The sequence below is a fragment of the Oreochromis aureus genome, linkage group 11 (genome assembly GCF_013358895.1).
Source record: "Oreochromis aureus strain Israel breed Guangdong linkage group 11, ZZ_aureus, whole genome shotgun sequence".
NCBI classification, from domain to species: Eukaryota; Metazoa; Chordata; class Actinopteri; order Cichliformes; family Cichlidae; genus Oreochromis; species Oreochromis aureus.
Window position 1 is genome coordinate 9,542,088 of NC_052952.1, and position 23,757 is coordinate 9,565,844.

The window sequence follows — 23,757 nt, forward strand, 5'->3', positions numbered from 1 at the left end:
ACAGGCTTTCGATGTTGTTTGCTTGTTGTTCACACAGTATTTCATCTTTGTGCTTTGGGAGACAGAGTACTTTCTTGCTTTAACTTACACATTGAATTTTTATGTTTTTGTTTTCTTCATCTATTAACGACTGGATCTAAATATGCACCAGTGTTGGCAACTCTGCTTGACTCACACATTTTGCTATTAGGGCTAAAAATGAACGCAAGTGGTAGACTTTAAACAAGAGGTATCCAACCCAAATCCTGCTGTCAGTGGATTTTAATGAAGCACTGCATCGAAGAAGAACAGTTTACTGATGATTTAATGGTCAGGAGAATTTTCCCGTGGACAGCTGAGTATTTTTGCCTGTAGGAATTTAATTCAGTCATGTAAGATGAGCAAAATGGACATCACCCATCTGGTTCTCCCTGCAGGTGACGGAGGAGACGAGTGACATCCTTCTAACCCTGGGGTACATGTGCTCTTGTAGAGGCATCATCAATGTCAAGGGCAAAGGAGAGCTTAGGACCTTCTTTGTGCACACGGAGATGACTCGGTCACTGTCACAGGGGAATGTAATGCCCTGAGCCTGATTTACACAGGCATGAAGACTTTAGTTTCAGATTGAAGAGGTTTGAATTTCTCAGTGCTGCTTTTATAAAGTGTGGGGCATAAAGGGACCTGATCTCTTTACTGTTGCATTACAAATTACCTATGCCACAGCTGTAGTATACATTTTGTCACTTATGTAACTGTAAGTGTAGCATGTACAGGAGATAGGCAGTAACACCTAAAAATATACTGTAATGTGAATGTGGGAGCTGGAAAAAAACAGTTGCACAAGTCAGTCTGATGTAATAATGTACGAGTTCAATGAGAGTGAAAATCTCCAATGATCTGAATTAATATTCTGCCTCAGTTCTGGGAGGCTTGTGGTAGTCACTTTATCATAGAAACCCCTTATCAGCAAGGTGCATCAAAACCAATCTCACCCTACAGGATACAGTTTGGGTGCCAAATAACTTTTGACGCTGCATGCCCCTAGGATGGCAGCGTTTCCAGAGTTAGGAAGACATTTTCTTGTCTTTGTACTTTTATCTGCTTTAATTGCTTTACCGGACATGTTAATCAACATTCAGCTTGCTATCTGGACAGCAATTAATGGTTACAATCCAGTACCATATTGCTAATTATTAAGGAGCAACAAATATGCACCATTTACCAACTCTTGGCACCAAACATTTTCATTGTTCTACCATTTTTTGTGTACAGACGCCAACAACTCAGCAGGTCTTACATCACAGTTTTGGCCGGATTTGTTGAGCTGCTGTTCTCACTTGACGGGGATTTATGTCCGTTCTCCCATTTGGGAACTCATTGTTTGTGTAATTTCAGCACCATATGAATGCAGAAGAATAACTTCATGGCAACAATTTTCAGCAGAGTCTTATAAAAACTTTGGCGCCCCAAAGACAACAGAGGTTATGAATTCACCAGTAACTTTTAACTGCTTCCCCAACTCAAGCAAAGTTTTAGGGTAACACAAAAGGCCAGAGATGAAAAATCTGATATTAAAATGAAAGCAAAGGTCAAACTAATACAAGTGAAAATGTCACAGCCACTGTTGCAAAGGTAAAATGTGTCTTGTTAAGAAAAAAAAAAACAGCCAGAAAACAAGGTGTACCATGTGTACATAAGTCCATCGACCTTGTTAGAAGCACCAAGTCTTAGATGTATTTTACAAACAGTCTAGGACTATAATAGGAAAAACAAATGAAAAGTAAAATCTATGAATATATTCTGATATTCATGCAGGGCGGTGTTTTCCAAAACAGTCTTTCCAGTTTCTCCTTGGCTGCATTGACTGAAGTGATTAGGACATTGATCAGATTTGTCAGTGCTTGCTGAAAATGGAAAATCTGGGGCCAGTTGCATAAATGACTTGAGATGTGTACAAACACACTGCTTTCATGCAATTTATAACAGGATGTGTCATAACAATGGGCACCCTTTGCACACTTAAAAACAGGTGTACATAGGTGGGTTTTTTTTTTTGTTTTTTTTTTTTTTAGAGCCACAAGTGGAATAAATAAGAGATTAAAATGAAAAGATAAATGACAAACCTTACTGTAAAATCATCTGTCTTTTTCTTCCAAGTTTCCTTGGATGATTTAACCTCAACAGTGACTTTGTAATGTTATTTTCAGCAGTCAAATATGTAGTCTGATTCAGTGTGCGTTAGAATGACCAAAAAACTGACAAACACACACATTATGAAGGTTATAATTTTGTCATCATTCATCCAGACTGTATTAACTGTAAGGTCTTTATGTTACAGAAGAAAGCACCTTGTTGTTGTGATTTGGCACTGTAAGCCTAAACTGAATTCATGTGAGGGATTGTCATTTAAATACAGTTTACCCAGCCTAAGTTCAAATGAACAGCATACATTGAAGCTTCACTAAGGTCCTACACAAAAGTAAATTCTTTCAATGTTAAAGTGGTAAACTGTGGTAAACTCATCTCTCATCTCTCTTTTTTGTAAATAAAAGCTGATTTGAATGTGGGAAGGCGGGACAAAGGTTAAAAATGGCATCCAGACACACATAACATGACACATCTGGTCACTCTACAAACTGTGCTATGAAATGTTTTATCTATTTTTGATGGCCAATCACTGCATGTAAGCCTAATTCCACAGTGACTGAGATTTATAAATGGCATGCACTTTATATTAAAAACCTGACAGAAAGAATGCAGACTTTTATCTATTTGTGGGTACACACAGTTTTATGCACCTGGCCCCGGTGAGCCACAAAGATTTACAAAACAGGTTCAATAAAAAAAAAAACTACTGGATACAAACATTTAAGACTTTTTTGGGAAATCCACACCTGACCTGTGTACAGGGTAGCTTTAGATCGCATATGATATGGTGGTTTTGTAAGAAAAGAAAATACTACCAAAAAAGTGTTTTGATGTTTTGATGATGCAAGTTGTTTTTTGTAAAAACTTAATTAAAATTTCTATGTATTTCAGTGCTACAGAGTGCCTTTATTTACCTTCAGGATTCTTCGAATATGACAAGCTCAGTTTATTAACATGTCAGGATTTGCAATAATGAAAAGCCCTACAGTGCGTGCTGAACTGATATTATTCGGCAAATTAAACTGGCCTGTGTGAGTAACCAAAGGAGCTGACGACATCACTATAATACATGCATCATAACCAGAATAAATGTCTTTGGTTTACCTTTAGAACACTGTACAGACTTGATGCTGGGTGAGCATGCGGATGGCTACGATATATCTGGACTTTAGGAAATTATTTCCAAAAACAAACAGATGCAGTAACGTATACGATGGTGATTAGATCATTTTGGTCCAAATAGTCTGAATGAAAAGAGGAAACCTGAAGAGACAGGGAGCTTCATACCAGAGTATTAGAACATTTACACAGGACTTTTAGCAGCCACAGTACAGACGTCTATGCTTCTGTTGACCTCGAGCAAAAAAACACTGACATGATGTTTCTGAACGTGCTAATTCTGGGTCTGACCTTGGCCTGACTGCACAGAAAAACCCAGTATCTATCCACAATTCCTGACACTGACTGTAAAAAATTGTTAGTAAAGGAACAAACACAAAGTGACTATGGAGCTGCATATTTCACTCATGCAGAAATGATGCTAAAAATAGACTTAACCTTGATAACAGCTTTTTAATCCTGCACACTTAACTATCCCTATAACTGAGGGAAAATGAATAATGGCTGTATGTGTCAGTGTTCATTATGAAACAGTCATTTGATCGTCACAGAGGAGCGCCACTCACGCAGGATCCAGTATTCTGGAGGAAGGAGGTTTTCAGGTCTACAGCTGCGATGTAGTTTACGCCTGTCCTGGTGGGCTTCTTGTAGATTGGACAGGAATAGAGGCGGGAGTCTTTTACACCTGCAACACAGAAAAGAAACTGTAGCTGTGTGGCTCCCAAAACGTCGGCTGCATCCTCCGGAGGCCGCATTTGAAGGCCGATTACGTCACAGCCAGGCGACGAAGGCTGTCCCAATTGTCGACTCCTTCAAATGCGGCCGACAAATGCGTCCTTCATTTCCCGAATTTGAAGGATGGGTCGGTGTGTCCTTCGTCCCACCATATCCCAGAATTCATAGCGCGGCCCAGCCAATTTCAGCTGCCAACAATGGCGGCCGCTACTAAGTTTTAAAATTAGTCTTATTAATCTTTCTGGGTCACAAAATAAACTTTTAACATATTTTCAGGCGAGAAAGTAGCTGTGTAAACTTCAAATATCTGCTTGGTTTATCAAGACATCGCATATTTGCAAAAAGTGCGCCGACGCTGGAGATGTCTGTTACCCACCCGCATAGTCATTCAATGGTCACTCCAGCCGGAGCAGCGGACTCCCGCTTTATCGTTTTCAGACCCCGCTCTTTCGCTACTCAGGTTAAATATGATATATAAGTCACTTGGATAACTTAAAAATGTAATTGTTTGCCTATTTTCGGTGGAGTTCCGGAGTAAACCGGTTTGGCTGAGATCAAAGTTATTAGATTAATTAAAACTTTATTAATCCATCGGGTGGGTTCTCCGGATTTTCACACAGCTGAATAAACGTCAAACAGAAGTGTGAGACGGTCGATAATTTACGCCAGTGTCCTGTTATATTTTAGATAGCAAGGAGCAGACGGCCGAGTTTATTAAACTCCACAGACACAGCGGTGACGCAAATCTGAAGGCTAGGACAGCCTAGAGGACCCGGCCCATGTAGTCTTTTACACCTGTCTGCTTCTGTCTGTCTGAATATACTTTGGCCTTATCCAGAACAAACACTGTGCCACATACTGCTGGTAATCTATTCCCAGACAAAATAAATAGCACTTATTCTGCTTGACATTTAAATGTTACATCCAACGAGTGACTGTGTGGGATGCAAACATTGAGAAGGAAAGGATGAAAGATACTCTTAAAACAGGTAGGATATAAAGCTGCTCCACCAAAAGATTTGTTTTTTATTTTCCCTCCACACCATTCCTAAATAATAAAACTCACCATTATTCTCAGCATACATCCTGATCACCAGCATCATCTCAAAGAGGACTTTGGGTTTGGAGTCAATAAGTTTGCAGTTGCGGCGGTCCCAGCCAGCTCCTCCAGGTAAAGACCGTGAGACGTACACTCCTCTGTGGGCGGCTGGGTGATGTCATCCTTCATCCACTTCGTCACCTCGCACAGCACCATGCGGTCCAGGGCCCAGCCCTTGTTCGCCCGAGTGATCTCCTGCATAGTACATATGAATGGCACATAAATGACAGAAGTGACATTTTGAAATGGTTTTCCCACATGAAAATCAATTTTGATAAAAGGTCTGTAACAATAGGAACACCAAAATACACTACTGGAAGATAAGTGCACTCCATCACAGGAGTTGTTTTGTGAGATGATGTTGCAAAAGGAAAAAAATAACTCCAGTATGACAAAGTAAGTGTAATGTGAGTATTTTATGGCCTCAGTCATTTTATTTTCATTTTCAAGTTTAAAAAAAGAAATCCTTAGTGGGCAAACTTGGGAGAGACAGAGACTGATAACAAATGACAAAGGCAGGCACATAAACATCTCAGATAAAACAAGCTAGCAACTTCAGGCACATTACACAGAACCAAAGAACACTGTAGGTAGTTTGTGATGCCTGTGGGATGATAAAAGTACATCTCCTGAAAAGCTCAGTGGTAGGATTGAGGGCTATATTTGGCATCTATCAGTAGTCAAACAAATCCCTTTTTAGTAAAATAGAGAAATCTACATCCTCAATATTTCCTTTATAGCGAAAGATCCGAGCTCTTTAAAATATTCACTTGGAAGTAGAATCTTTTCCTCAGTGCATACTGCAGCTCTCAGGTCTACGTTTCAGTTCATTTTCACTGTTACTGTATGTAATAAGACTCCTGTTTACCACCAAATTCAGTTAAAAACACACTGATTTAAGCCATCAAAGTATATGTTCAGCAAACTATTACATTCAAATGGTTCGGTGTTTATGCAACAGGGGTATACACACCCCTCAAGATAAAGGTTCAGTAGCATGGAGGAATGTTTACCTTACAAGAGCAATGATACAAGCTTGAGCCAGTCGTATGTAACGGCACTCAATTATCTTCATATACATGAGCTCTTCAAATATTTGTTGTATTGCTCCTGTCTTGTTTCCATCTGCCTCAGTCAAGGCAGATGGGCGCCCCTCCGTGAGCCTGGTTCTGCTGGAGGGTTCTTCCTCTTAAAAGGGAGTTTTTCCTTCCCACTGTCACCAGTTGCTTTCTCAAAGATGGGTCATCTGATTTTGTTTTTTTGTCTCTATAATATTGTAGGGTTTTTACCTTACAATATATAAAGCACCTTGAGGTGACTGTTGTTGTGATTTGGAGCTATATAAATACAATTGAATTGAACATTACAGCCTTCAGAACTGATAAATCACTGGATTTGCTAAATAATTGATTTAACATTCAAACTCTCTACAAGTTGAAGATCCCATCTGCTTTCATTTTCCCAGAAAACTTTAAACATACATTTGCTGTCACGCACTTGAGATGCAAAATTGGAACCACAGATGGCAGGAGTAAAATACAGTTATAACACAGATGTTGTTTCCCCATAAAACTATTCCCACTTGTTGCCAATCTACCAGTATTGGCCAGATCAGAGCACACGAATGGCATCAATAGATAGAAATGGTCTGAGAGGAAGGGTGCATGAGTGAGGAGGAGCAAGAATAGGACCAGTAAATTCATACAAAATTGCCATTGACCATGTTTCTGCCTGCAGAATTCATAACAAGGGTAGGATTTAAGGACAAATTCAGCATAGTCTCTGAATGCAAAATGAATTTCATGCATTGTAAAAATTACCTACTACTACTTACAGTCCCTGTGTATGTGTGTGTGTGCGCGTGTGTAAATGTGGCTGTGTGCCTGCTTTTCCCTCTGCGTGCCATCTGGTCTTTTCCCTTGCTGTGGGTAAATGGTAGGTAGCCTGATGCCGTGCGTACCTGTCTCATGGCTGTCAGGAAGCCCTGCGGGTTGAAGAAACCTGTCATCCAGAAGCAGTTGGGTCTCCCTTCAAAGATCCAGGCCTGGAACTGACGGTTCCGCTCAAGCAGCTCCGTGAACCAGAACCCCAGGGTGCTGGAGGCCCACGATGACTGAAAACAACAAGGAGACAGACAAACAATAACATGAGCAAAAGAGTACAATGAAACGCTGAAACATGTCATCCAGGTGGCTCTGAGAAGAAAAGAGGAGATAAGACATGGATTATAAAACATGGTGTGGCAAGTGAAAAGAGACTTGACACAATGAAAATAAATAAATAAATACCACAGAACACAATAGACTGGAGGCAAATGATTCAGAAAAAGGATAAAACTGCAGGTAAAAGAAATCGGTGTTGCAGCCAGGAATCCCATTCCAGTCTGAATTATTCTAACAATGCTGTGTTTGTGAGTGCAGCTTGACTGTCAGCTGAATAATTCTAAAAATAAAAACCCTAAAAAGTCCTAGATTTTTATTGTTTGCTTTAGTATGGCATCAGAACAAAGTTTCTTTTTTCCATTTTCCTTTATCACCCAGATGGATTTGTGTGCTGTGTATACAATTATAACAATGAGTACATTAATAAAAAAGGAGCACGAACACGACACAAACAGCAAACAAGTGAGAGTTTGGTCTGATAATGACAATGTCCCTTGTAAGAGCATAAATTATCCCGTGTGCTACAACTAAACCTCAAGGACACTAAATAACAAAGCTGACAGCACTAAAATCTGATCTGAGGTATTAATTTGTGCCTCTGGGCTATCTGGTACTCTGTATTGAATAGTTGTTAGAAGCTTTCACCAGAGATAAAATGATCACCTTTCATATACAAAAGGCCTCATTTTTGCTGACAGGTAAAAACAGTAACAGCTTATTGTCATCACAGGTGTTACTAGAAAAAACTGGACAAAAAAAATAACCCCTTTGGCGCTCAAATGTAACCTGTATAGGCATGCATATCTCAGTTTAAAATACATAAGCTCACAGTGATTCTCTCAACTGACCTTCTTCCAGCGTGCAGGAATTCGTGCATCGTACATGCAGTCCAAGGCATCCCGCAGGTTCTCACTCATGATGATGGTTCCATCAATAGCCAGCTTCAGGTCTGTCAAGGTGTTTCGGACAAGAACTATGATCCTCTGCATCCGATCGACCTCCTGACGCAGAAAGATGTTCATCGGCTGGAAAGGACCCATCTTCTGAAGACGCTCTCTCACCTGGTTTTATTAAGGCAGAAAAGATAAGAATATATCAACAGCGATGTCTGAAAACACACAATCTCATTATGTGGAAATGTACCTGGGATCACTGAAGTTTAATATATTTCTACTCTGGAAAACTGTATTTAAAGTGGAGCTTTACGCTGCATTTTTCATGTGTCTGTAGCTACTACTGTTGGTAGTATTGGTGAATTCATGTTTGCTTCACTGAAAATGAAACAAATATAGGAATGAAGATATTCTGTATTTCTGACGGCCTTTCTACTCCACATGCAGGCTGTATTCATTTTAAAACATCTTTTAAAAAACATCTTTTTTTCTATTTTGGAGGCCTTTATGCGCTGTGTGAAGAGACAGTCAAGCAAGCAGCAGTGAAAGCGGTATTCGCAGGGTGTGTTGTGAGGTGACAGTTTTCCATGATGAGCTTTGCACCTCGCCTCAGAAAAGTCACACTCTCACCTCATTTTTTTTCTTAGTGACAAAAAAAAAATAAAAATAAAGCAGCGGAGAGACAGCCACCAAAATAAAACAAGATCCAGCTGCATTCACACACACTCCTGTCTATTTCTGGCCTTCTTTACACTCTGCTGTCAGAAACACTACATCCCACCTCTCCGCCTGCACCAGCCACGAGGAGCACACAGTGCAGAAGGTGAGTGGAGTGATATTGCACATGTTGCTTTGCACACTTCACTCTGCACAGCAAATACACAGAGGCTTACTTCAAAAGGTACGTAGTCAGGAGGCAGTTTCTCCAGCATGTCATCGGCCAGCCTGGACACTACAGCTTCTCTGGTTTCTCCTCCGCCTGATGAGCTGTCTTTTGGCTGAATGCTGAGGATGGTATCCAGTACGTCCTTAGCCAGTTTACTCTGGAAGGTTATGTCTGCATTTGGGTGCAGCCCAAACACCTCAGGAGTGTCATAGGCTGGGAGACCCTGAGAAAGAGGAACAGCGATAGTGAGCCAGAGGTCACGTGCTTGCATCGCTGAGCGTTTGAGACAAATCTATTCAGACAGGTAATGTCCATGGTGCATTCTCTTTACTTTCACAGTAAGCACTGTGAAAGTGTCCCATGGAATATCTTTTCATCCCTGCGCTAGCGGAAACCTATCCTATACAATATGGAACAGTTCAACTACTACCTGCTTTTTGGTTTGTTTTTTTCCCTGGTTTTCAAACAGCTACTTCACTGGACTGCAGTTTGTGTCACTGCTAATCTCGCTGTCGGCCAAGTTGGAGGAGCAAACAGCAAGCATCTCCACTGGAACACGTGGAGTTACCAGCTGCTTCTTTTCACCCTTTAAAATGACTGTGGGGTGTGACACTGAGGGGATTCATACTACCGTTTCTAGTAAAGGCCGTTGGCCAGCTACTATAAAGCGAGTGCAGTGAAAAGATCACCCCCAAGCTTCCCACAAACACAAGCTAAATGTATTCAGTGAGCACATAAAAGAGTCACTACTCTGTGGTGATGGTTAGCTCTGCTTTCTGCGTTGCTGCATGTGAACATGGATAATGACGACAAGAAACTTGACAAGTTTAAAATCCTTTCTTTGTGTTTTTGTCAACAAATGTGTATTGGCTGAAATTTTTCTATCAGTCCTTCACAAAGACAGAACAGCCTGTCTATTCTCTCCAACTTGTAGCTGACTGCTGGCTCTTCTTCCTCACACACTGCTGTTTGTTCTGGTGCATCATCAGGAGTGGAAAGGCTCTGTCCCATCATTTTTCCCTCAAAGACACCACAGATGATTTTACCTGCGAATGTCATCACAGATAAAATGGATGTAACAATGTGTCTGATAAGGAACTTTTAACAACTTGGAAAAGCAAACAAATTAAAAGTGCTGGTTAATAAATATATTTACATGTCTTGGTGACTGCAGCTGGAACCTGGGCAAAAAGTGTATGTCTTTGTGTGTGGGGGGGGAATGCTAGCTACCAGCATTCATAATATAATAGTTACCATAGCAACAGTAACAAGGGGGTGGGGCTTAAATGACAGATCAAGACAGGCTACCGTGATGTCACGTGCAAGTTAAATGACAGATCAAAGGCAGATGTCACATGAAAGGCCATAAAAACCCTTAAATAGGGGTGCATCGGCACACAATTGTGCAATTCCCCTGCAAGTTATTTAACATGTCCGAATCTATGTTTTCAGAAGAAAGTGCTTATAACCTTCTCCCAAAGGAGAGTAATCCTCCACCCAAACAAAAAAGATATATATCTAAATATAGGGAGGCAGTTGTATTAGAAAATAAACAAAATAAGCACAAACACAGGACCATGGGGCCAGGAACACCTAAGGCCCCATCTCATCCTGAAATGTGCCCACAGAGGCCGGAAGGCGAAAAACCTGAACACACATGCAGGAAAAAAACAGAAAACACAGGCATAAAGAAAGTCATGCCACAACCTGCCTGTGTGGACACACGCAAAGGGGACAAGCAGCTCCTTGAGAAATCAGGACTTGTGCCCTTTTATTTAAAGAAAGAAGATTACGGAAACGTACCAGAGTACCTGCAAAGAAGAAATGCAGAGAAAGAAAGGGCTGACCAGGAGGCCTGGGTAAAAAAACAAAGAGAAGAAAATACTATTAACCCACTGCCAGAACACGAGAGACAAAAGATTCTCCAGGACCTAAAGAGGGCATTTAAGGAGTTAAACTTCGAGTATCAATCCCTCCCTTTAGTCATCTCCCCATTACAGTACACTAAATTCAACTACAAAAAGTTTCTCGAAGAGTCACTGAGTCAGCTTGAAAAAGACATTGCCCTGTTTGAGGCAGATAATGACATCTACGTAGGCAGGGAAGCTACATCCGAGCAAGAGCAGAAAATCCAACAACCGTTTCAGCGGACTCTGCTACCACCCATTGAACAGAAAAAGCCACATCTGACACCCGCTCCTCCAGTATCAAAATCAACGAAAAAGCCAACTACCAGACCTTTTTGTATGATCCAACAACCGTTTCAGCGGACTCTGCTACCACCCATTGAACAGAAAAAGCCACATCTGACACCCGCTCCTCCAGTATCACAATCAACGAAAAAGCCAACTATCAGACCTTTTCGTATGATTTGTGTCCCACCCATATCGAGAAGCGGAAAGCAACCTATTCCCACCCAACCAGTTATAATCCCACGACCTAGTCCTGTCCTTCCACCGATCATTCATAAGAATGCTGAATATACACCCTGACCACCTGTAACACCTCCAAACAAAGCAAATGTAACACCCACCCTTCCACACGTTTACATGAAAAAGCTGTAGTGCTGTACCTTTAGAGTAGTTTTTTAACCACCTCACCCCCAACCGGTCTTGACAGAAGCCGCCCCATCTGAGCCTGGTTCTGTCGAAGGTTTCTCCTTTTTTTAAGACAAAGGAGTTTTTCCTTCCCACCGTCGCCCAGTGCTTGCTCAGAGGGGATCAATTTGATTGTTGGGGTTTTCTTAAACATAAATCGGCCTACTGAAAAAATGTAGTGTTTCTTACTACATTTTTTCCACAGGCCAATTTATGTTTAAGAAAAAAAAATTACAGCAGAAAAGACAGCATGGGAGACATTTGATGCATTTTAATGCTTTTTAAAATCATTTATAATTAATGTGGAACAAATAAAAGAAAGTAAAAAAAATCTTTTGTGGATTCTTTCGTTTTTTAATAGGTGTTAATAGGCAGTTCTTTATATGTAAAGTTTTGTGTTTTGTCAAAAAAAACAAAGCGGCACGGCGGCACTGTGGTAAAGGCCTGTGTTTTTACCATCAGCATGACAGCGCCGTGCTGCCTTTGCAGTTTTAAGGCCCAGCGGAACGAGCCTGCCAACGCTCTGTAGTGGCCGTGGCCGCTGGCGATAAGGAAAGGCTGCTCTTCATAGAGGACTCATGCTCGGGGAAACGTTTTCTGGTCGACTCCAGCTCCCAGAAGAGCCTCGGGAACTCTCCTGTTGTCTTTGCATACCTTCACCATGGTATATTATTTAAACTTAAAAAAAAAATGGAGAATTCCCGCATACCACCAAAGAGAGCCCAAGTACCACTAGTGGTATGCGTATCACAGTTTGAGAACCCCTGGCCTAAGCAAAATGTATATTTACATCTGTAGTGCGATTTCAATCAAATCACTTTTATTGTCACATCACATGTGCAGGTAAACTGGTTCAGCACATGCGAGTGAAAGTCTTGTGTGCAGCTCCCAAGCAACAGAGGTGTGCAAAATACAATAATATAAGAACAAGCAAAATATAAGAATGGGTAAATCTGAGAATTATAAGAATAAATATATGTACAAATATAAGAGTGTATGTGCATTACTGAATATGTATACTAAATATGTATATATACATATGCATGTGTGTGTGTGTTTGCTTGTGTGTGTCTGTAGCATTTATGTACAGTATGGAGTGCATAATGTTGAAGTTCTGCTAAGTGACGGTGAGGTGTCTATGAAGTGTTCAACAGTCTGATGGCCTGATGGAAAAAGCTGTCTCTTTGACAGAAAGAATGCAGTTTTATGCACCTGGCCCCGGTGAGCCACAAAGATTTACAAAACAGGTTCAATAAAAAAAAAAAACTACTGGATACAAACATTTAAGACTTTTTTGGGAAATCCACACCTGACCTGTGTACAGGGTAGCTTTAGATCGCATATGATATGGTGGTTTTGTAAGAAAAGAAAATACTACCAAAAAAGTGTTTTGATGTTTTGATGATGCAAGTTGTTTTTTGTAAAAACTTAATTAAAATTTCTATGTATTTCAGTGCTACAGAGTGCCTTTATTTACCTTCAGGATTCTTCGAATATGACAAGCTCAGTTTATTAACATGTCAGGATTTGCAATAATGAAAAGCCCTACAGTGCGTGCTGAACTGATATTATTCGGCAAATTAAACTGGCCTATGTGAGTAATCAAAGGAGCTGACGACGTCACTATAATACATGCATCATAACCAGAATAAATGTCTTTGGTTTACCTTTAGAACACTGTACAGACTTGACGCTGGGTGAGCATGCGGATGGCTACGATATATCTGGACTTTAGGAAATTATTTCCAAAAACAAACAGATGCAGTAACGTATACGATGGTGATTAGATCATTTTGGTCCAAATAGTCTGAATGAAAAGAGGAAACCTGAAGAGACAGGGAGCTTCATACCAGAGTATTAGAACATTTACACAGGACTTTTAGCAGCCACAGTACAGACGTCTATGCTTCTGTTGACCTCGAGCAAAAAAACACTGACATGATGTTTCTGAACGTGCTAATTCTGGGTCTGACCTTGGCCTGACTGCACAGAAAAACCCAGTATCTATCCACAATTCCTGACACTGACTGTAAAAAATTGTTAGTCACTTTGTGTTTGTTCCTTTACTATGGAGCTGCATATTTCACTCATGCAGAAATGATGCTAAAAATAGACTTAACCTTGATAACAGCTTTTTAATCCTGCACACTTAACTATCCCTATAACTGAGGGAAAATGAATAATGGCTGTATGTGTCAGTGTTCATTATGAAACAGTCATTTGACGTCACAGAGGAGCGCCACTCCACGCAGGATCCAGTATTCTGGAGGAAGGGAGGTTTTCAGGTCTACAGCTGCGATGTAGTTTACGTCTGTCCTGGTGGGCTTCTTGTAGATTGGACAGGAATAGAGGCGGGAGTCTTTTACACCTGCAACACAGAAAAGAAACACGGCATTTGCTGCAGAAAGTGGAAAGAGAAAAATCAAAAATGGCATTTTTCATGAAAACTAATGAGAGAGAGCAGCAGCTGCCAGACTGTGTCTTAATTGTGTTTCTAACTAGAATCATTTCAATTCAATGAAATATTGACATCAGTGCAGAGATGCCACTGGGACACCCAGCTGTGTTCAAAAAACATCTGTTTTTATGTAGTTAGAGTCTGCTCAAATTAGACAAATAGCTCGAATTAGGAGAGCACGCTTATCACCCGGTACTCCCTCAGCACCATTTTATAGTTCTTCAGATAGCCAGTCTGCTGCTTGTTTTGCTGTTAGTCTGCCAGTAGAATAGCAACAGCAGTGCTCCTTGCTCATGCATCAGCGGGGAAAAAACTAAAAATATTTTTCTCAGAGCAAACAAACAGGCTTGTTGTGTCTTTACAAGCGACACTGTATGTGGACAAGGATGGAACTAATCCCTTTGAATGAGCGAAAATTAAGAAGAGCAGCTTTCCAGCCACTTGTACCTCATGCCTACACATGTGCACGGCACACACACACCAAGCACTTGTCTACTGAAGCATCCCTTTAGCAGTCTCCTTTGCACTGACTCTCACTCAAACGTAGCAGACTGCCTTCGTATGGGAAATGCTGGGAGGGGACATGGTGTAAACAAACCGCATTATGCGTATCATTGGATCATTAGTTCATTTCCCAGGAAGCCTTGCTCGCAGGCATCCATGGGGGTCTGTGTCTGTCTGAATATACTTTGGCCTTATCCAGAACAAACACTGTGCCACATACTGCTGGTAATCTATTCCCAGACAAAATAAATAGCACTTATTCTGCTTGACATTTAAATGTTACATCCAACGAGTGACTGTGTGGGATGCAAACATTGAGAAGGAAAGGATGAAAGATACTCTTAAAACAGGTAGGATATAAAGCTGCTCCACCAAAAGATTTGTTTTTTTAATTTTCCCTCCACACCATTCCTAAATAATAAAACTCACCATTATTCTCAGCATACATCCTGATCACCGGCATCATCTCAAAGAGGACTTTGGGTTTGGAGTCAATAAGTTTGCAGTTGCGGCGGTCCCAGCCAGCTCCCTCCAGGTAAAGACCGTAGACGTACACTCCCTCTGTGGGCGGCTGGGTGATGTCATCCTTCATCCACTTCGTCACCTCGTTGCACAGCACCATGCGGTCCAGGGCCCAGCCCTTGTTCGCCCGAGTGATCTCCTGCGAGTACATATGAATGGCACATAAATGACAGAAGTGACATTTTGAAATGGTTTTCCCACATGAAAATCAATTTTGATAAAAGGTCTGTAACAATAGGAACACCAAAATACACTACTGGAAGATAAGTGCACTCCATCACAGGAGTTGTTTTGTGAGATGATGTTGCAAAAGGAAAAAAATAACTCCAGTATGACAAAGTAAGTGTAATGTGAGTATTTTATGGCCTCAGTCATTTTATTTTCATTTTCAAGTTTAAAAAAGAAATCTTAGTGGGCAAACTTGGGAGAAACAGAGACTGATAACAAATGACAAAGGCAGGCACATAAACATCTCAGATAAAACAAGCTAGCAACTTCAGGCACATTACACAGAACCAAAGAACACTGTAGGTAGTTTGTGATGCCTGTGGGATGATAAAAGTACATCTCCTGAGAAGCTCAGTGGTAGGATTGAGGGCTATATTTGGTATCTATCAGTAGTCAAACAAATCCTTTTAGTAAAATACAGAAATCTACATCCTCAATATTTCCTTTATAGCGAAAGATCCGAGCTCTTTAAAATATTCACTTGAAGTAGAATCTTTTCCTCAGTGCATACTGCAGCTCTCAGGTCTACGTTTCAGTTCATTTTCACTGTTACTGTATGTAATAAGACTCCTGTTTACCACCAAATTCAGTTAAAAACACACTGATTTAAGCCATCAATCAAAGTATATGTTCAGCAAACTATTACATTCAAATGGTTCGGTGTTTATGCAACAGGGGTATACACACCCCTCAAGATAAAGGTTCAGTAGCATGGAGGAATGTTTACCTTACAAGAGCAATGATACAAGCTTGAGCCAGTCGTATGTAACGGCACTCAATTATCTTCATATACATGAGCTCTTCAAATATTTGTTGTATTGCTCCTGTCTTGTTTCCATCTGCCTCAGTCAAGGCAGATGGGCGCCTCTCTGTGAGCCTGGTTCTGCTGGAGGGTTCTTCCTCTTAAAAGGGAGTTTTTCCTTCCCACTGTCACCAGTTGCTTTCTCAAAGATGGGTCATCTGATTTTGTTTTTTTGTCTCTATAATATTGTAGGGTTTTTACCTTACAATATATAAAGCACCTTGAGGTGACTGTTGTTGTGATTTGAAGCTATATAAATACAATTGAATTGAACATTACAGCCTTCAGAACTGATAAATCACTGGATTTGCTAAATAATCGATTTAACATTCAAACTCTCTACAAGTTGAAGATCCCATCTGCTTTCATTTTCCCAGAAAACTTTAAACATACATTTGCTGTCACGTACTTGAGATGCAAAATTGGAACCACAGATGGCAGGAGTAAAATACAGTTATAACACAGATGTTGTTTCCCCATAAAACTATTCCCACTTGTTGCCAATCTACCAGTATTGGCCAGATCAGAAACACACGAATGGCATCAATAGATAGAAATGGTCTGAGAGGAAGGGTGCATGAGTGAGGAGGAGCAAGAATAGGACCAGTAAATTCATACAAAATTGCCATTGACCATGTTTCTGCCTGCAGAATTCATAACAAGGGTAGGATTTAAGGACAAATTCAGCATAGTCTCTGAATGCAAAATGAATTTCATGCATTGTAAAAATTACCTACTACTACTTACAGTCCCTGTGTATGTGTGTGTGCGTGTTTGCTTGCGTGTGTAAATGTGGCTGTGTGCCTGCTTTTCCCTCTGCGTGCCATCTGGTCTTTTCCCTTGCTGTGGGTAAATGGTAGGTAGCCTGATGCCGTGCGTACCTGTCTCATGGCTGTCAGGAAGCCCTGCGGGTTGAAGAAACCTGTCATCCAGAAGCAGTTGGGTCTCCCTTCAAAGATCCAGGCCTGGAACTGACGGTTCCGCTCAAGCAGCTCCGTGAACCAGAACCCCAGGGTGCTGGAGGCCCACGATGACTGAAAACAACAAGGAGACAGACAAACAATAACATGAGCAAAAGAGTACAATGAAACGCTGAAACATGTCATCCAGGTGGCTCTGAGAAGAAAAGAGGAGATAAGACATGGATTATAAAACATGGTGTGGCAAGTGAAAAGAGACTTGACACAATGAAAAAAAAAAAAAATACCACAGAACACAATAGACTGGAGGCAAATGATTCAGAAAAAGGATAAAACTGCAGGTAAAAGAAATCGGTGTTGCAGCCAGGAATCCCATTCCAGTCTGAATTATTCTAACAATGCTGTGTTTGTGAGTGCAGCTTGACTGTCAGCTGAATAATTCTAAAATAAAAACCCTAAAAAGTCCTAGATTTTTATTGTTTGCTTTAGTATGGCATCAGAACAAAGTTTCTTTTCCATTTTCCTTTATCACCGAGATGGATTTGTGTGCTGTGTATACAATTATAACAATGAGTACATTAATAAAAAAGGAGCACGAACACGACACAAACAGCAAACAAGTGAGAGTTTGGTCTGATAATGACAATGTCCCTTGTAAGAGCATAAATTATCCGTGTGCTACAACTAAACCTCAAGGACACTAAATAACAAAGCTGACAGCACTAAAATCTGATCTGAGGTATTAATTTGTGCCTCTGGGCTATCTGGTACTCTGTATTGAATAGTTGTTAGAAGCTTTCACCAGAGATAAAATGATCACCTTTCATATACAAAAGGCCTCATTTTTGCTGACAGGTAAAACAGTTACAGCTTATTGTCATCACAGGTGTTACTAGAAAGAACTGGACAAAAAAAATAACCCTTTTGCGCTCAAATGTAACCTGTATAGGCATGCATATCTCAGTTTAAAATACATAAGCTCACAGTGATTCTCTCAACTGACCTTCTTCCAGCGTGCAGGAATTCGTGCATCGTACATGCAGTCCAAGGCATCCCGCAGGTTCTCACTCATGATGATGGTTCCATCAATAGCCAGCTTCAGGTCTGTCAAGGTGTTTCGGACAAGAACTATGATCCTCTGCATCCGATCGACCTCCTGACGCAGAAAGATGTTCATCGGCTGGAAAGGACCCATCTTCTGAAGACGCTCTCTCACCTGGTTTTATTAAGGCAGAAAAGATAAGAATATATCAACAGCGATGTCTGAAAACACACAATCTCATTATGTGGAAATGTACCTGGGATCACTGAAGTTTAATATATCTCTACTCTGGAAAAACTGTATTTAAAGTGGAGCTTTACGCTGCATTTTTCATGTGTGTCTGTAGCTACTACTGTTGGTAGTATTGGTGAATTCATGTTTGCTTCACTGAAAATGAAACAAACATAGGAATGAAGATATTCTGTATTTCTGACGGGCCTTTCTACTCCACATGCAGGCTGTATTCATTTTAAAACATCTTTTAAAAAACATCTTTTTTTCTATTTTGGAGGCCTTTATGCGCTGTGTGAAGAGACAGTCAAGCAAGCAGCAGTGAAAGCGGTATTCGCAGGGTGTGTTGTGAGGTGACAGTTTTCCATGATGAGCTTTGCACCTCGCCTCAAAAAAGTCACACTCACCTCATTTTTTTTTCTTAGTGACAAAAAAAAAATAAAATAAAGCAGCAGAGAGACAGCCACCAAAATAAAACAAGATCCAGCTGCATTCACACACACTCCTGTCTATTTCTGGCCTTCTTTACACTCTGCTGTCAGAAACACTACATCCCACCTCTCCGCCTGCACCAGCCACGAGGAGCACACAGTGCAGAAGGTGAGTGGAGTGACATTGCACATGTTGCTTTGCACACTTCACTCTGCACAGCAAATACACAGAGGCTTACTTCAAAAGGTACGTAGTCAGGAGGCAGTTTCTCCAGCATGTCGTCGGCCAGCCTGGACACTACAGCTTCTCTGGTTTCTCCTCCGCCTGATGAGCTGTCTTTTGGCTGAATGCTGAGGATGGTATCCAGTACGTCCTTAGCCAGTTTACTCTGGAAGGTTATGTCTGCATTTGGGTGCAGCCCAAACACCTCAGGAGTGTCATAGGCTGGGAGACCCTGAGAAAGAGGAACAGCGATAGTGAGCCAGAGGTCACGTGCTTGCATCGCTGAGCGTTTGAGACAAATCTATTCAGACAGGTAATGTCCATGGTGCATTCTCTTTACTGTGAAAGTGTCCCATGGAACATCTTTTCATCCCTGCGCTAGCGGAAACCTATCCTATACAATATGGAACAGTTCAACTACTACCTGCTTTTTGGTTTGTTTTTTTCCCTGGTTTTCAAACAGCTACTTCACTGGACTGCAGTTTGTGTCACTGCTAAGCTCGCTGTCGGCCAAGTTGGAGGAGCAAACAGCAAGCATCTCCACTGGAACACGTGGAGTTACCAGCTGCTTCTTTTCACCCTTTAAAATGACTGTGGGGGTGTGACACTGAGGGGATTCATACTACCGCTTCTAGTAAAAGGCCGTTGGCCAGCTACTATAAAGCGAGTGCAGTGAAAAGATCACCCCCAAGCTTCCCACAAACACAGCTAAATGTATTCAGTGAGCACATAAAAGAGTCACTACTCTGTGGTGATGGTTAGCTCTGCTTTCTGTGTTGCTGCATGTGAACATGGATAATGACGACAAGAAACTTGACAAGTTTAAAATCCTTTCTTTGTGTTTTTGTCAACAAATGTGTATTGGCTGAAATTTTTCTATCAGTCCTTCACAAAGACAGAACAGCCTGTCTATTCTCTCCAACTTGTAGCTGACTGCTGGCTCTTCTTCCTCACACACTGCTGTGTTTGTTCTGGTGCATCATCAGGAGTGGAAAGGCTCTGTCCCATCATTTTTCCCTCAAAGACACCACAGATGATTTTACCTGCGAATGTCATCACAGGTAAAATGGATGTAACAATGTGTCTGATAAGGAACTTTTAACCATTTGGAAAAGCAAACAAATTAAAAGTGCTGGTTAATAAATATATTTACATGTCTTGGTGACTGCAGCTGGAACCTGGGCAAAAAGTGCATGTGTTTGTGTGTGTGTGTGGAATGCTAGCTACCAGCATTCATAATATAATAGTTACCATAGCAACAGTAACAAGGGGGGTGGGGCTTAAATAACAGATCAAAGGCAGATGTCACATGAAAGGCCATAAAAAACCTTAAATAGGGGTACATCGGCACACAATTGTGCAATTCCCCTGCAAGTTATTTAACATGCCCGAATCTATGTTTCCAGTAGAAAGTGCTTATAACCTTCTCCCAAAGGAGAGTAATCCTCCACCCAAACAAAAGATATATATATCTAAATATAGGGAGGTAACAGTATTAGAAAATAAACAACATAAGCACAAACACAAGACCATGGGGCCAGGAACACCTAAGGCCCCATCTCATCGTGAAATGTGCCCACAGAGGCCGAAAGGCGAAAAACCTGAACACACATGCAGGAAAAAAACAGAAAACACAGGCATAAAGAAAGTCATGCCACAACCTGCCTGTGTGGACACACGCAAAGGGGACAAGCAGCTCCTTGAGAAATCAGGACTTGTGCCCTTTTATTTAAAGAAAAAAGATTACGGAATCGTACCAGAGTACCTGCGTAGAAGAAATGCAGAGAAAGAAAGGGCTGACCAGGAGGCCTGGGTAAAAAAACAAAAAGAAGAAAAAACTATTAACCCACTGCCAGAACACGAGAGACAAAAGATTCTCCAGGACCTAAAGAGGGCATTTAAGGAGTTAAACTTTGAGTATCAATCCCTCCCTGTAGTCATCTCCCCATTACAGTTCACTAAATTCAACTACAAAAAGTTTCTCAAAGAGTCACTGAGTCAGCTTGAAAAAGACATTGCCCTGTTTGAGGCAGATAATGACATCTACGTAGGCAGGGAAGCTACATTCGAGCAAGAGCAGAAAATTCAACAACAGTTTCAGCGGACTCTGCTACCACCCATTAAACAGAAAAAGCCACATCTGACACCCGCTCCTCCAGTATCACAATCAACGAAAAAGCCAACTATCAGACCTTTTCGTATGATTTGTGTCCCACCCATATCGAGAAGCGGAAAACAACCTATTCCCACCCAACCAGTTATAATCCTACGACCTAGTCCTGTCCTTCCACCGATCAATTATGAGAAAGCTGAATATACACCCCGACCACCTGTAACACCTCCAAACAAAGCAAATGTAACACCCACCCTTCCACACGTTTACATGAAAAAGCTGTAGTGCTGTACCTTTAGAGTAGTTTTTTAACCACCTCACCCCCAACCGGTCTTGACAGAAGCCGCCCCATCTGAGCCTGGTTCTGTCGAAGGTTTCTCCTTTCAAGACAAAGGAGTTTTCCTTCCCACCGCCGCCCAGTGCTTGCTCAGAGGGGATCAATTTGATTGTTGGGGTTTTCTTAAACATAAATCGGCCTACTGAAAAAATGTAGTGTTTCTTACTACATTTTTTTCCACAGGCCAATTTATGTTTAAGAAAAAAAATTACAGCAGAAAAGACAGCATGGGAGACATTTGATGCATTTTAATGCTTTTTAAAATCATTTATAATTAATGTGGAACAAATAAAAGAAAGTAAAAAAAAATCTTTTGTGGATTCTTTCGTTTTTTAATAGGTGTTAATAGGCAGTTATTTATATGTAAAGTTTTGTGTTTTGTCAAAAAAAAGCGGCACGGGCGCACTGTGGTAAAGGCTTGTGTTTTTACCATCAGCATGACAGCGCCGTGCTGCCTTTGCAGTTTTAAGGCCCAGCGGAACGAGCCTGCCAACGCTCTGTAGTGGCCGTGGCCGCTGGCGATAAGGAAAGGCTGCTCTTCATAGAGGACTCATGCTCGGGGAAACGTTTTCTGGTCGACTCCAGCTCCCAGAAGAGCCTCGGGAACTCTCCTGTTGTCTTTGCATACCTTCACCATGGTATATTATTTAAACTTAAAAAAAATTGGAGAATTCCGCATACCACCAAAGAGAGCCCAAGTACCACTAGTGGTATGCATATCACAGTTTGAGAACCCCTGGCCTAAGCAAAATGTATATTTACATCTGTAGTGCGATTTCAATCAAATCACTTTTATTGTCACATCACATGTGCAGGTAAACTGGTTCAGCACATGCGAGTGAAAGTCTTGTGTCCAAGCAACAGAGGTGTGCAAAATACAATAATATAAGAACAAGCAAAATATAAGAATGGGTAAATCTGAGAATTATAAAAATAAATATATGTACAAATATAAGAGTGTATGTGCATTACTGAATATGTATACTAAATATGTATATATACATATGCATGTGTGTGTGTGTTTGCTAGTGTGTGTCTGTAGCATTTATGTACAGTATGGAGTGCATAAGGTTGAAGTTCTGCTAAGTGACGGTGAGGTGTCTATGAAGTGTTCAGCAGTCTGATGGCCTGATGGAAAAAGCTGTCTCTCAGTCTGCTGGTTCGGGACCAGATACTGCAGATTTAGATTTTGTCCGAGATGCAGCGAGGCTTGTAGATATGCAGGGAAGCTAAAGCTGAGGCAGATGTGTAAAACAGCATTAACTGTGGGCCGTTAAGATCAGCTTAACATGATCATTTTCTTTCATGGTGGCTATGCTCGACAAAATGCATCAACCAACTGGTTATTATGTCACTGCTTTCTTTACTGATCTGAAGAGCTGGACTGACTGTTCAATGTGACAGGTGCTTTGTGGTAATCAATAAGAATCTTACAGTTGACTTCACTGGATAAATAACAATGTGGATGAATGCCTTTACTGACACAGTAATTAAAAGTAAAGGTTTAAAGACATCCCTTTTATTAAAAAATCTTACTTACTGCAAAAATGGTGACCTATAATGGGTAACAGAACTGTCATCAGCGACATTTAAATCAGAAGCAAAGTTTTCTAATAAAAATGTGGTTAAAAGCACAGACTTAACTGGCTTGGTTTACTGGCATCGTGCTATGAGTGAGGATATAAAATCCAGAGCAAGCATTGTTTTTAAATACTGTATAATACTTAAATATGATCAGTTAAGTAAAACCAGCTGATGGAAAATGTAATGACAAATGTTTTGTCTTGCTTTGTTTTATATTTGGGACAGTTCTTAACCCAGTTTACAGCATGATTTAGCAGATATACATTTCCCCTTGCTAAACACAGAATGTTTCAATTTCACAGGCTTCCCCTCAGTTCCTTTATCTGCTGAACTAGAATACTTCAAAATGTGTGACAGGACCAGTAGTTAACCACATTTCTGCAAGTTTGTTTTCTGCTTGTTCAGCAACTTCAGCAAGTGGTTATTGATGCGTCATACTTTCTTCAGTCCTGATGGATTCTGTTTTCAGACAGGGTAAAACATCAGGATGGTGTCTGGCTAATACGGAAAGAAAAATGGATGGTGACAGAAAAACAGAGATAGCTTATACTAGACAGAATGGCCTGCATCCCTTGCTGTGGTCTTTTAAATCTTTATAGGGATTTTTGTGTGTGTGAGAGAGAGCATGTATTCATATCTTTGTGGGGACCAAAAATTGGAAGTTTACTATACTTGTGGGGACCAACAGCCCTTTGTGTGTGTGTGTGTGTGTGTGTGTGTGTGTGTGTGTGTGTGTGTGTG

The 23,757-nt window shown here is 40.9% G+C and overlaps 4 protein-coding genes across 12 annotated transcripts in view; 3 read left to right on the forward strand and 1 right to left on the reverse strand.

Annotated features, from left to right (window-relative positions):
* Positions 1-1,645, forward strand: part of adcy2a (adenylate cyclase 2a) — a 57,812-nt gene extending 56,167 nt beyond the window's left edge. For 6 of the 9 annotated variants that reach the window (XM_039619199.1, XM_031751366.2, XM_039619196.1 and 3 more), the window contains one exon: positions 417-1,645. In XM_039619199.1, coding sequence (XP_039475133.1) covers positions 417-569 — 153 coding nt within the window. In that variant the 3' untranslated portion in view covers positions 570-1,645. The remainder of the gene's footprint in view (positions 1-416) is intronic. The other 3 variants (XM_039619195.1, XM_039619197.1, XM_039619198.1) reach the window with 1 other exon arrangement.
* Positions 1,646-10,193: 8,548 nt separating this feature from the next.
* On the forward strand, positions 10,194-12,564 carry LOC116322607 (enkurin-like). Its single transcript, XM_039619204.1, has one exon. It carries the CDS (start codon positions 10,455-10,457, stop codon positions 11,514-11,516), a length of 1,062 nt encoding a protein of 353 aa, XP_039475138.1. The 5' UTR covers positions 10,194-10,454; the 3' UTR covers positions 11,517-12,564.
* A 1,177-nt stretch (positions 12,565-13,741) lies between these two features.
* Positions 13,742-23,757, reverse strand: part of dnah5 (dynein, axonemal, heavy chain 5) — a 94,527-nt gene continuing 84,511 nt past the window's right edge. Inside the window, exons 84-88 of the mRNA XM_039619475.1 lie at positions 18,999-19,214; positions 18,059-18,271; positions 17,017-17,169; positions 15,013-15,244; positions 13,742-13,989 (exon numbers count right to left, since the gene is read on the reverse strand). Coding sequence (XP_039475409.1) covers positions 13,838-13,989; positions 15,013-15,244; positions 17,017-17,169; positions 18,059-18,271; positions 18,999-19,214 — 966 coding nt within the window. The 3' untranslated portion in view covers positions 13,742-13,837. The remainder of the gene's footprint in view (positions 13,990-15,012; positions 15,245-17,016; positions 17,170-18,058; positions 18,272-18,998; positions 19,215-23,757) is intronic.
* On the forward strand, positions 20,186-21,470 carry LOC120442560 (enkurin-like). Its single transcript, XM_039619205.1, has one exon. The coding sequence runs from the start codon at positions 20,367-20,369 to the stop codon at positions 21,378-21,380; it is 1,014 nt and encodes a 337-aa protein (XP_039475139.1). The 5' UTR covers positions 20,186-20,366; the 3' UTR covers positions 21,381-21,470.

Bases quoted from the DNA above. Each gene is read 5' to 3' on its own strand.
- LOC120442560 (XM_039619205.1), top strand. From the start codon at position 20,367: ATGCCCGAATCTATGTTTCCAGTAGAAAGTGCTTATAACCTTCTCCCA.
- LOC116322607 (XM_039619204.1), top strand. From the start codon at position 10,455: ATGTCCGAATCTATGTTTTCAGAAGAAAGTGCTTATAACCTTCTCCCA.